The sequence below is a fragment of the Poecile atricapillus genome, chromosome 2 (genome assembly GCF_030490865.1).
Source record: "Poecile atricapillus isolate bPoeAtr1 chromosome 2, bPoeAtr1.hap1, whole genome shotgun sequence".
Lineage (NCBI taxonomy): Eukaryota > Metazoa > Chordata > Aves > Passeriformes > Paridae > Poecile > Poecile atricapillus.
Genome location: NC_081250.1, coordinates 92,905,678 through 92,919,603, shown reverse-complemented (window position 1 = coordinate 92,919,603; position 13,926 = coordinate 92,905,678). Strand labels below are relative to the sequence as shown.

The window sequence follows — 13,926 nt, the reverse complement described above, 5'->3', positions numbered from 1 at the left end:
AATTGTGCCCACCATTGTCACAGCGGGAACAGCTTTCAAGCAGTCTTGGAAATCTGGTCCTTATTTAGGAACCAAAAAGAGAACCAAACTCACAAAAATATGTCAGTGTATCTGGTTACTGAGAAATTGAAAATCTGTCCTCACTGTGTTTCAGGATTAACTCAGGATTAATAGGCACATCAGTAAATTGAAAGTTAAGTGAAGCAAGGATAATAGTAATATACCAGTATTTCAGCAACAGCTATTTGAACTGTAATCTCAAAGACCTCAAAGCCACCACATGAAAGGATCTAGACTGCCTTGGAGTAAAGATATGTTACCAAACCTTTATCGAGGGAAGAGAGGAAAATTAGTCAGTCCTCATGCAGCATGATCTTAATGTTTGCATCATGTATTTAATTTAATCCTCATTTTTCCATCCTGCTTTCCTTGCACCACCAAGTGAGTAAGAATTAATTTAGCTCTTTTCTAGATTGGGCATTGTTTTATACCAGTGAGGTATTCATTGCCTACTTTTTATATTCATTGCATTTATGCAATTATGCTATGTATGTATTTCTTTAGCAGCTTAAGAAAAAAGCCATCCAAAAAAATTCACATCCAGTTTTAAAGTCATAGTTACAACAGCACATGTATTTCATTTTCCTTTTGGATATTATTATATGTCTTAATGCCTATGTATTCAAAGCAATTATTATGGAATGTGCAGTTTTAAATTAAAAGGAAAAACAAAGTAGTTGACATGTGCTATTAAATTTTTAATTCTATGAATTAATGAGCAAACATAATTATGCAGACAATTAAGCAGACAATAAACTACTAATGTAATATGTAATGTTAATATACTGTAATTAACTATCTTAACTGTTTTAGAAAAGAAAGAAAGCATGTTCCAGGTTGTGACTCGTTTTTCATGGTAGGAAAGAATTTAGTGTCCAACTTTTTGCAGAGTGAGTTTTTTCATTCCTAGGATATTCTTAAAATTATTGCATATACTAATTTGATTCTTTATCTTCTGATTACCTTTTAAAGGATTTTATTTTCCTTTTTCAGTCACTGAATGGTTTTGCCTTGGTGGTGAGTGCAGATGGAATGATATTCTATGCATCATCAACAATTGTGGACTATCTAGGGTTTCATCAGGTAAATATATTGAGAAATATTTAGAATACTCAATCACAGACATTGTATTGACTTGACTTTCTTGTCTATATATATAGTCAATGTTATAACTTCTGCTATTATTTTTAAATGCAGCACTGTTGCTACCTTATCCACCTTATCCTTCTACTGCTGATTAGACATGCACTTACTGAAATTAGGTTATTTTACTATGCCATCTCAGACTAATGGTTCTTCTGTAAATCCTACAGGTGAAGATTTATTTCTTGCAATTTCCTTTTATAAAGCTTTCGTTAGCAGAAACATGATCAGTTATGAAACTAAGATTTAGCTAGAAGTTTCTTTTCAATTTCAGTATAAGATGCTTTTGTAGGCTGATTCTCTGTGTGTAATAAATATACTCTAAAGTCACAGAATGACACAGTTTGGAAGGACCTCTGGAGGTCATCTTGTCCAACCTCCTGCTCAGAGCACATCAAACCTAGAGTAGGTTGATGCAGGACTGATCAAGCTTTGAGTTTCTATGACCGCTCTGGAAGATGTATTCCAGTGTTTAGCCACCACGACTGTAATTATTTTTCTGCTTATTTTTAAGTCCTAGGTTCCCATGTTGCTACTTGTGTCTGTTGCTTCTTGCCCTCTCACTTCATTCTTTTGAGAAGAGTCAGGCTTTGTCTTCTCTTTCCCTGCTCATTTAGTTGATGTAGACAGCAGTATGTTGTTTTCCCTTCTGAAGGCCGAACCCTGTCCTTCTCTCCTGGATGTGCTCCAGCCCTCTTAAGGGTCTTGGTAGCACTCTCCTGGGCTCATTTTGATATGCTAATCTCTTTCTTTTCATGGGGTACCCAAAAATAAGAGAGAAATTTGCCTTTGATGGATTTCCTGAGGTTCCTGTCAGCCTGTTTTTACAGCCCACCAAGGAGCTGCCTTGCCCTCCCCAGCCGGTACCCTCTGCAAACCTGCTGAGCGTGCATTCTCTCCCGGGATTCCTTAGTCAAGAAATTAAAGACGGTTTGTCCCAGCATAAATCCCTGGGGGATGCCACTAGTCATCACTTTCCAGTTGGATTTCTATTACGCATATTTGCATATGTACAAAAGAGTTCAGAACAGAAAGGATCATCTTAAGATGTGAAGGGAAAAAGCAGATGTTGAGAAGTAGGGGCCTCTAAAACAACTTTCCTCAGTCAAACTGCTCTGAAGGTGTCCTACACCTGCCAGAATTTTAAGCAAAGTTTCAATCTAAAGATAAGTGGCTGCCCCCCTACAGTCAGTAATTAACCATTCCTTGTTGTAATTATTTCAGACTGATGTAATGCACCAAAACATATATGATTACATTCATGTGGATGACCGCCAGGATTTTTGTAGACAACTGCACTGGGCCATGAATCCTCCCCAGATGTTGTCTGGACAGCAACTACAGTCAGAAACAGGTGGGATTGTGTATGTTGATTGGAAACATAGGCATCACTGTACAGAGGTAGAATTGCACTCCACCTATGCCTGTGTCAGGTACTATGTCAAGTCAATTCTTCACTGAAAAGATGCATAGTGGCCATTTATTTTTATTTATTTATTTTTATGAGACATAAATAAAGAGATTATATTTCTTCCTGATCCTGGGTATTTATAAGTTAGGGTGTGCCACTGGTGCTGCAAAGTTGTTTCCTTTACTTTTCTCTGATGTGCCTATATGTATTCTTACACACTCAGAATGAGCAGCATCAGTTCTTCATACTGCTAAACTTTTGTTGGCAACAGATCAGGACATCAATAGTCCTCTCACTGATGCAAAAGGTTTCTGTACAGAACCACCGTGGCAGCATCACTTTCTGCCATTTGTTTTCCCATGCAAAATGATGTAGACAGGAGCCTTCTGAAGATCAAGTAGGTTTAGCAATGCACTTTTTCCTCTGAGGCTGTGCTTCTTTAGGCTGGGAGTTGGATGCCTGCGCTCAAGGTTTCTCCTACATGAGGTATTAAGCTGAAATCACACCTTCAGAACAATCAGGTTGAGATTGTTAACCTTGTAAAGAATTACCGATCCCAGCAAAATGTATACATTTCACCAGAAGGTGAGGTAGCAACCGAGGAAATAAATTAGGAAGTATAGTCACTGGATGAGCGGGGAGAAGCTTGCAAGAAATCCTTCAGCAACCTCTGCAAAGTCCTCAGGAACATAGTCATGAAACTTTGGTGGAATTTCTTGTATCTCCTATAAAACATTTTCTGTTTTACAAGAATCTTATAAATATCTGAGGAGCTTTGCAAGATTTTGTAGGAAGTATGCAGGAAACAAGCAAAACAACGTGCACTAATATTTCAAACTATGAAATTCAGAAATATTTGGATTTTTTGTCCTAAAGTATATTGTGGAGAATTTCAGGTCTTGAGTTCATAGTTTTGCAAAAATACTTGTGTCCTTTGGGAAATATTTCAAAAACTGTGCACTTATACAAAAAAATCAAGGAGATGCAACAGCTGAACTTTAGCTAATCATCTACTGTCCATTTTTTTGTTCTGGGTTTTTTTTTTTTTCCCTAGGATTAGCATTTTTCCTTATTTTGTTCTCCTGTCTAATGCATTTTCTGTGATCTCTGATCTCAAACCCAGCAACATCTGTTACCCTGTTTTGCATCATAAAAAATCACAAAAACTCAGGAAATAAAGTCCAAGTTTCTGAAGAAACTCACCCAAATGCCATTGTAGAGCTTTTATTTTACTTTTGGTAGAGCACGTGCAGATGTATCCATACATGACACCATTGAATATTCGCCCATCCATAAAGCAATTTTTAGCAATTTCCGTAACAGCTTCCTCAACTGGCTGCAGAACATTTTCATTATTTCTTAGTGTGATCTGATATATGTTGCTTCCACTGTTGTTCCTAGGAGAAGAATATATTCTCAGTAAATTGTTCAAAGCACAAGAGAATGACAGCATGACAACAGATTATTCTTCCTTTCTAACTCGCTGTTTCATCTGTCGAGTTCGCTGCTTGTTGGACAGTACTTCTGGATTCCTTGTAAGTACAACTTTGCTTAGATGACTGTAGGTGTGACACATATGAAAAATTCTTCAATGTAAATATTGTGGAAATCCATGGACAGGATACACTTTTCTTTTGCTGTGTATTAAAAAGAAACACCGAAAGATAATTATTAATATGTGTAAAGAGTGATGGGAGAAAAAAAGGTTGTAATATCTGAAACGGAAAGATTTAAAAAATTTTTATGTCTTAGGCTCTTTTCGACAATATCTGTCCTCAATTTGTACTGGGCAAAGCACAAGGGTGGCGAGTCTGAATTTCAACAATTAACGTTTAAGCCCAAAGTATTTGCTTTAAGAAGAAGGAAAAATAAGGATAATTTTTTTTTTTCTTTTGTAAAGAATTCTTTAATAATAAAACCCAGAATTGGAAAGTCTCTTGCATGCTCCGTACTAGGAGTGGCTCATTTCTAGAAATCACTTCTTTACCCTTTCCTTAGTAAAGACCAATGCTGTTTCTACTTAGGGAAAACTCCAGCACGTGCAAAGAAAATGAAATGATCAGCATGAGACTGGGAAATGCAAGATCTGTCTCAGATGTTCATTTGCTGGAAGGCTATGGGTCTTAACAGCCATCATTTCTGCATCCCTGCTTTAATCTTGTAGCTCTGGAAAATGCCTAGCTCAAATGGGCTGACTTTTCATTGGGCATCTTTTGGTAGTTAATTTTTTCACTGAGAGGCAGCAGCTTGCTGTTAACTTGATCCCTGCCTTCTGACTACAGAGATTTGAGGCAGGGATGGATGGCTCATTCCAAGCTATGCACTCTGTACCCAGCTATCTTGGGCCCATCTTTTCCCTCAGCACTTGTCTTCACAGTCTTTGGGTTGTGCCAGTCCGTATACTTTCCAGAGAAAGTGCAGAGTAAGAGGAAAGAAACTAGGAAACCATCTTGCTGGATGGAACAGAGCATGGAAAAAATAATGGTTCCAGCTTCAGTGGGGGTACAGAGGAAACACCTGTTTGCTCCCCTGTGCACAGCTTGCTTTGGTGAACAGAATGTAACACAGAACTCCTGCTTCTGAGTTACACAAGAGAGAAAATAACCTCAACCAGCCTCAAAACTCTCATCTTACTGTTGATAGTACCTCCACCCACCCTGTCTTTGAAATGGCATGGTTCAAATTATATGAAGAAAATGAAATTCCTAGTTTTAATTTCTGATTCAAAACTGGGTTTGGTGTTAAATAACAGAGTCCATAGATTGTATTAGAATTTTAAATGTTTATACACTAAATGCTTAAGTTGTTGGTGTTTTGTTGTTTTTTTTGTTTCTTTTTTTTATACCAGACAATGCAGTTCCAAGGCAAACTAAAGTTCCTCTTTGGACAAAGAAAGAAGTCCTCATCAGGAACAGTATTGCCACCTCAGCTGTCCTTATTCTGCATAGTGGTACCACTTCTGCTCCCTTCTGTGACAGAGATGAAGATGAAAAGCCTGCTTGTGAAAGCAAAACACAAAGCTGATGATGCAGCAGCAGCGAACACAAAGTATTTACAAATTAGTCTTTTGGCATTTAGTGAAGATTATGAGCTATTAAGCATGTAAAAACCACAAATTATGCCAAATATCTCTGTTTTAAAACTCAGTCTTAGAAAAGTGACAATTCATCTGGATTTAACTATTGAATACAAAATAAATATAATACAATTACTATAATATAACATAATAGAATGCAAGATAATGCAATATATTGAACTTTATACATAATACACGTTAAGTATTATATTTCAATGTATAAAATTTTATATTAGAAATGAACATTAGGATATCTTTCTAACCTTCAGAAGTTACCAATGCAGTAAGCCAGTCTACTGTCTGTAAAAGTGGAAGAGAAGAAGTGTTTTTACTGCGAGTTTTCTAATTTCAGTATCTTCTGCTGAACATTTATTTCCACTTTGGTATTTTGGTAGCTAGCAAAGGAAAAGGAAAACTTCAGAAAGCTCAATGTGTGTGTGTGTGTGTGTGTGTGTGTGTGGAGGGGCTGTTCACAAAGAGTCTAATGAGTTGTACTTGGTGTACGCATTTATCTTTCAACAGCAGTTTTATGAACACTTAAGTTTACAATTGCGCTAAATGGCTTGGGGGTGATCATTTGGTAGCAATCACAGAAGATCAGGACAGATTGTGTTCAGACTCATCTCCTTCTTAACACCTATTTTTGTTACTCTTATATGGCAGAATTCATTGATGTTTGGGGCTAGGATCATATTTTCCCTTATTTGCTTAAATATAACCTTACAGAAATGAGTTCTAGTGCTATGAAGGAAAATGCTTGTCAGTATGAGTGACAGTATCATAATTTGTCTTTTAATTAGACTATGCTTGTGTATGGGTGGATTCACTGTCCAGATGTTTAATGTGGTTCTAGCACATACATCCTTTTGAGAAGAACTAAACTGCTGGAAGTCCGATATAATGGACTATGCAGGCCTTTGGAAGAGAGTTGGAAACTCAGTTCTACTTGCTAGAATTTCCAGTGGCCCAGCTGAAATTAACCGATGATCAGAATTGAGCTCCTAATAGAGATGCTTTACTACCTGACTAGACAGTGGCCAAGGACTTGTCCAGAATGAAGCAACCGTTTATCTTCCGTGTTTCCTTTGGTTCAGGCCTGAAGCGTGGGAGCCCAGGATGGTGGGCAGACTTACATAGTCTTTTTTTTTTTTTTTTGGATGGTCTTAATGCAGGGAAGCATATGTTACAGAAATTCATCCTTTTGAAGCTGTGATTCAAGCATTTTCAACTAAAGATTGGAAGAAATACATTCAAATCGTATGTTGTTTATTGCAAATTGAAGTCATGCTAGCTCTTAAATGCATTGCTGGTCACTGTGACGTATGTACCTCAAACGTAACTTGAATAGGAAGAGCAGAATATACACAGCATTTGTTTCAATTCCAGATGAAATTTCTTTTTCCAGATATAGTAAATCATGAGCACAAATATTCCTAAACATAGCTATTCCTCTTAATTGAATACAGAACTCCAGTCACATACTAGTTGGAGCAAGGAAATGATGCAGGGAAAAGATAATTATTTAGCGCTAGTTACATATTTAAACCGAACGCCTTTGCTAACAGTCACCAGCTTGAAGATCATATCTTTTAGAGTTTGTGATTCTACTGTGCTGTCATTCACTGACAAGGAGTTTTACACATTTTCTGCCCTCTGCAGCTCCAGTTTAAAAGGCAGTTCAGGATTTTGTGAAGCAACAGAATTATATGGAAGAAACAATCACCATGAAGGTGCTGCCTTCAGTAATGCATTACAGATTGCTGAAAACCAAATCAAAGGTACTGCTAAATACTTCTAGATTATATACAGTTTGTAATAAAAGAATCTTGTATTTTATTTTCTCCTGAGAGGTTATTCAGGTTTTGGCCCCAGTGCTCTTTCTTTTTCTTCTCCTTAACAGCTCTTCTTTTAAAAAATACAAAAAAATTGTCCACCTCAAAAGATAATTCTGAATCAGTCTGTGATTTCAGAGTGGGCAAAAATTTTACAGAGAAACAAACAATCATGGTAAATAGTAAGTAGTAAATAAATGGTAGTAAAAGAATACTCAACATATGCTTGCCTAAAAGTGGCAGCACTGAATTTAATAAGTTTATGTGAAAATATTAATAATTAATAACAATATCTATCTCTCTTTGAGGAAAACTGGATGATATGTTACAAATGTTAGTTTTCCCCAAAGATTAGAAAACAGAGGAAAATTAGAATGCATTGTCTTCAAAACTCATGATGTGCCCACAGCTTTGACTCATGATTTTCCACTGTTTGGCTGTGGAAAAATTATGAGAGTCTAGGTTCTATTTCAGATTTTACAATGGATACAATTTTGATGGTAAGTTTATCCCACTGGGCAACTTCTTCTTGAGTACTTGTACTTGAGGACTTGTACTCTCCTTCTGTCATATCTGATGGAAATCTTTAATGTCTTTAAAATCATTCCTCTCTTATAGCTCAGTTTTTCATGAGCAGTTTTTTGTGGGTTTAGTACTACTACTATTGAGAGGAAAATATTAGAAGGAATGAGTAATACTGAAAAATCCTTGGTTTCAGTTTAAGTGCCTTACCAGGCCTCCCAAATTTTAGTTTTAAGATGTAATTTGCTTAATTTTGTGACATATTTTAGCTTTTACTTTCCTATGCTGGTGCTTCTAGGGCAACAAAGAAATCTGTGAACATTCAGAGTTCAGGTAACAGAAAATTAGTACTGCTTGTATTAACGTCTATTTTCTTTTAAATTATATAGTGAAGAATAATGGAGAAAATGGCATTTCTCTAGTCAAAGTACAAACAAATGAAGATCACTGGGTCTGGGTTCAAGCTAACACTCAACTTCTGTATCGAAGTGGTTGTTCAGAATATGTCCTTGCCCAACAGCAAATGTTAAAGTAAGTATATTTTCCAGTACCAAAAAGAAAAAAAATAGGAAAAAATAATGTATTCTTTTTGTATTAAATCTTTCAAAGGGCTGTAGTGATCTAAGAGAAGAGCTGAATGAGAAAAAATTAGTTTACTTATGATACGGTAATCTATTTCTGTTTTGGAACATATGAAATGGCTGTTGCAGTCCTAAACAATATTTATTTTTTGTCTCCAGCCTTTTTGTCTTCTGAAGTTGAGTATACATATACACTAACACAGAATGAAAATACTTGATCATTAATATTTTACTTTCTTGCACAAAAAAATATATTTTGGGTTTTGTTTTACATTGCAGCTGAAAATCTAGTGCCCTAGTTTTTCTGCTTATCAGCATTTGACTATGTTAAGCCTTTTTTTTTCCCTTCATGTAAGACAGTTGAGCTCATGTTTTTAGTTGTACATGTGCAACAAAATCTAAAGGGTACCCATATTCATTGTATGTTTGTAGGTAGATACATCTAATTGCTTGTAGGCTCAGTCATGGCATGTAAACTATTCTCACAGATTTGCATTCAGAGAGGACTTCTTGGATGAATTTTACCCTTTCGTCCCAAATGGGCTTTTCATCCATCCCCCATGGGACTGTCTGTTCCAGTTCCTGTGGGCCTTGTTGAAGTATCTCTTCAAGCTGGTCTGAGGGAAGAGAGTCGACTCAGTGAGCAGAGGCCAAGAGTTTTACATAGCCACCATCTGGCCCAGTACTAAAAATGTGGCTGTTATCCCAGAAGTTTTCCTTTTGAATGCCTTGCAGGTGGAAGATATAACTGAAATAGTCTTTGCACCTCTAGAGTAGATATTCCTTGTGGGCTGTGTATCACCCAAGATCCACATGAATAGCAGGGGAGCTCCCACCTGAGGATGCTGGAACTTTTTACCTTTACTGGGATGGCACAAACATCATCTTGTGTCAAGGAATGAATTTCTATTAAGAAGCAAGTTAAAAGGAGCTTTTTCTTTCATTAGTTTATCTGCTTCCAAATTGCTTTTGCACAATTAAGCATGTTTATTTGGTTACATTTTTGCTTTCTGAGTGATTAAAACCCTTCATTCATGTTTGATAGTTCCCACAGACTGAAGTATTACAGAAATTGGCCTTGGTGATTATATTCAGTTCTGTCTTAGTCTGCAATATGTTATATTTGCTACAAGTTTTTGTTGTTTTTGTTGTTGTTAAAATGTATTCTGTCTTCCAGGAAACATAGATTCTTTTGCAGAATTTTCACTGGATACTATTTCACTGTAAAATTCTTCATTTGGAGGTTTAACTTGTTTTGGCTATTGCTTTTTGTCCAGTCCTGTGCTTCCCAATTTGACCATTTTCTGAGAAGCATGTTCTGCAGCAAGCTTGTATCAGACCATTTGCATCTTAATACTATTAATAATAAGAATATTTAGCAGTGGACTGAAGATATTTAATGCCTTGTAAAGAAAAAAAGGAGAGAAAATATTCTTCTCTCACGGTGTACATTTTTACAGTGTGATAGTCTCTTTGTAACAACATGGGCTCCCTCTACTGGAAAATCCTTTTCTTGCACATGGATTCAATACCCAAGGAAAAAGTTCTGTTGTGAACTAAGAAAAAGCCTTCTAAACCACTTATTAGCTCTTCAGGTTCTCATATGCAGTTCCCTATTGAGGTGTCTGCTTCTTGTTTGGAGAAGGATGAGGTGGTTTCATAGCCCTTTGACCCCGCAGAGTTGGGAATCAGCACATTAGTGGATTCAAGACCTAAATCTCTGGATTTGGACCCCAGTTCTGAAAACATCTGCTTTGGGCATGGAAGTGCTCAGGCAACACTCTCTGCCAGTGTTCTTCTTTAATGTTGAGTACTTCAGCTGGAGGTAATGGAAAATTAATTCACTGGCCATCTTAGAAAACAAAAGGCAACATAAATTAAGTTAGACATACAGAACAAACCTACACCAAATTTGAACATCTGTGACTATTTGGTTATTTAATTTGGGCATTTTATTTCCTCTCAGCTGTGTTCTTGAAATATAAGGCCCCCACAGTTCTCCCTCAAGTCATTCTGATCAGAAAGCTCTTATGTGTCCAAATAACTCCTTGCTAACAAAATATATCTCATTAAAGATACTAGTATATTATCTATAGAATTTTCTACACACAAAGATTTAGATACATTTTAAGGGAAGAACAAAAGTGTAAGTGAATTACTGTATTGTATTACAATATTTAGGTCTTTATTGAACTGTGTACCTGAAATGGAAGAGCAATGCATGACAGAATTCAAATGAAGCAATGCCTCAGCAAGTTAGCTGTGCACACACATTGACACCCAAACGCAGGGACACTCTTTTGCTCTCTCAAGCAAATGCAAAGATTATGTGCATAGGAGTGCGAGAGTCCCATATTGAGGACAATGTATGACTTGTAATGCATGTTGAGCCACTCTGTATCCCAGAAAACAAGCATTTAGAAACCTCTGATTGACTGACTTCTTTTTTCTGCTGTTCTTGAAAGGGAAGAAGATGAACAGCTGAAGATACTAAATGGTTTTGCCAGTTTGAAAGGAAATCTGGAGGGGCTTTCCTATAACAGTGCCATTGAAACTCTGGGCCAGTGGAAGCATCTTAACTGGGCAGCAGTGAAGAATGAACAAGATAATGTAAAAGTGAAGTTTGAGCCTCATACTAATGGTGAGTGTTTTATGCAAGAGGAACCTCTCAGTTCCAACACATCAGTTTTAGGCATTCAAAACAACTGCACCACAAACAGTAGCTGGACTTCAAGAAACTCAAGTTCTTGTTCTGTGAGCCAGAGACTGAACACGTGCCCAAACAGGAGAGCTGGATCATTCTACAACAGAGACCAAAATTTCTTAAATTTGGCATCAACTTGTCCTTCCCACTGGGGGAGCGCAGAAAATGGCCAGTCTTACTCTGGGCTCCAACAGCGCTGTGCAGAGAACTATGCAACAGACCATCTGAAGCTGCAGAGACCACTAATATCTTCAGAGCCTCTCTATGACACAGCCATTCCTTTGGAGATGCCTATCAAAACAGAATACGACTCTGATTCTGAAAACATTGCCGATAACTACCTGCTTTCGCAGAGCCGAGCCTGGCTGGATGAGAGCGGCTCGGTGAGAAAGCAGGTGTCCAGCTATCCCAACAGAATGCACCTCAAAACAGAACCGGACCTCTGCGAGCCAGCCTTGCCCTGCCAGAAGTCAAGGCACTGCCTTTATACACCCCATAATTGGCAATGCATCATAGCAAACCATCCCAACAACCTGAACTTGAACAGAGCTTGCAAGGGTTCACGGAACAAGGAGGTGGCCCCATTTTGCCCTCAGAACTCCTCCGTGTGTTTGGAAAACATGCCTGACCTGCCACACACAGCTTGCTACAGCCACTTCTACAGCCCCAGCCCAGGGGAGGAGAAAGAGCAGGTTAATGAGGGGTTCAAAATGCCATGTGAATTTAAAAATCCCTGCTTGGTTCAAGCAATCAAGCGTGAACCCCTTGATTCTCCACCATTGTCCAACAGTGGACAGAACACAGTACATGCGAGCTTCCCTGAAAATACATTAGCAGGTCCTGTGCCTCGTAAAACCACTGAATGTACATTTTTGCAATAGATTTTATAACTTTTGAAATATTTATAATGTTAAAAGCAAGAAGTTGTAGATTCTCTTCCAGCTGAGTTAAATGACTTGCTAAAATCAAAAGCCAGTGTAAAGATTTTGAGTGTGTCTGTGTGTGTGTTTGTGTGTGTGTGTGTGTGTGCGCGCGCACCTGTGTGTGAAAAGAAACAGACACAGGTACACACATCCTACCCCCCGCTACTGCCCTTCTCTTAGTGATCTTTGGAAAGAAGAAAGAAATATAAAACCTCAGGCACAGAAAAATAATCATTACTTGCTGCACAGGTATACCTGATAATTTTTCTTTATCACCTTTCCTCTCGTCTGCAGTTCATTAGCAAGGTCTAGCAATTTCTGTTTCCTTCGTTCTGTTTGTTTTTCTCAAGCTGATGTGATGCCTCTGTGCAAATCAAAAATGTTTATGGTCTTCAGTGTGGCCAGTTTACCATAGGAGTTTTTGCTTTATAATTTTTTTTCTGCTCTTATAAGAAGGATCAGCTATTCCTTCATCCCAGCATTAAATTAATGGCTGTAGGAAAGAGCTTCTCAACACAACTTCTTAATTTAAAAGGACTACATTAGTAAAAAGAACGACTTGCATAAATACATTAGAAATTATTTCACTTCAAACTGAAGTTACTCCTAATTTTCTTGATATTATTGGTTTAGAATCCGTATTTTTCCGTTTCATTACCATCAGCCTTTCACATTGCTGCTGAAAGACTGAACAATGGGATGTAATCTACTTCTATAAATGAGTTACGTAATGCTGTTAAGTATATGTGAGAATGAAGTATTTCTCTGATTATTTTCCTTGCTGTTACTTGTAATATCAACAAAGGAAATGCACTTTTTTACTTGATAGTATTTCTTTGACTGATAGCAGCTTGTTAGATATTGTCACCTTACATCAAAACCAAATCCCACACTAAGATTATTTTCAAAAACATCCTAGTTTCAATCCCAAAAGAAACTCTTAATCTCACTGAGAGGTGGATGTATACCTTTCGAAAGCACTTCAGAGCACTTTAGTGCTTTTGAAAACAGAGTATATACTTTTCTTTAAACCCAGACAGTTATGTGTTTCCATAACAAAATAAATAAATAAATAAAGTTATATTTTGGGTTTTGTTATTGTAGTTTGACTTCTGCACTAACTTTTGTTTTAAAATTGCACTATTTCAACTTTATATCAACTTCACCTATATAACAACCACATCATTTAAAAACAAAGCTTAGATGTATGTATATGTGCTTTTTGAAAGAAGCCCTGTAATGAATGTTTTCTTTTTCAAAATGTTATAAATAATTATAATGTATTCCTTTATCTATTAGTCACAAAGGGCATGGTTTTTTATGCCAGATGAGTGGCATAAAATTCTCCCAAATGCTTTAAATATGTGGGATAAGTGAAGTTTTCAGGTAGTGCAATGGTTCTGCACCTGGGAGGCTGCTCTTCTCCAAGAAGATGGACCATCTTTTCTGACGGAATTTACTGCCTGTATTTTAGAGCTGGCAGGTGTAAAGATACGCATTCTCTGCATGCCAGTTAAGTGCTTATGAACTGTGGTATGAAATGCTGGACACTGGACAGTAAAGAGGAGCAGCAACATCTTACTGTATCTCAGGTTAAATCTCTCATTGTCCAGTTGACCATATCCAAGCCATGAGAATGTTTCATTTTCTGTGTCTGAGGTAAATCAGCTCCTT

General features: G+C 37.2%; 1 protein-coding gene across 1 annotated transcript in view; it reads left to right on the top strand.

Annotated features, from left to right (window-relative positions):
* The window catches only part of AHRR (aryl hydrocarbon receptor repressor), an 84,158-nt gene extending 71,948 nt beyond the window's left edge, over positions 1 to 12,210 (top strand). The window contains exons 5-11 of the mRNA XM_058832593.1: positions 1,054 to 1,143; positions 2,428 to 2,557; positions 4,016 to 4,149; positions 5,463 to 5,662; positions 7,350 to 7,468; positions 8,434 to 8,575; positions 11,091 to 12,210. Of these exons, the coding sequence (XP_058688576.1) occupies positions 1,054 to 1,143; positions 2,428 to 2,557; positions 4,016 to 4,149; positions 5,463 to 5,662; positions 7,350 to 7,468; positions 8,434 to 8,575; positions 11,091 to 12,210 (1,935 nt within the window). The remainder of the gene's footprint in view (positions 1 to 1,053; positions 1,144 to 2,427; positions 2,558 to 4,015; positions 4,150 to 5,462; positions 5,663 to 7,349; positions 7,469 to 8,433; positions 8,576 to 11,090) is intronic.
* Positions 12,211 to 13,926: the final 1,716 nt, after the last annotated feature.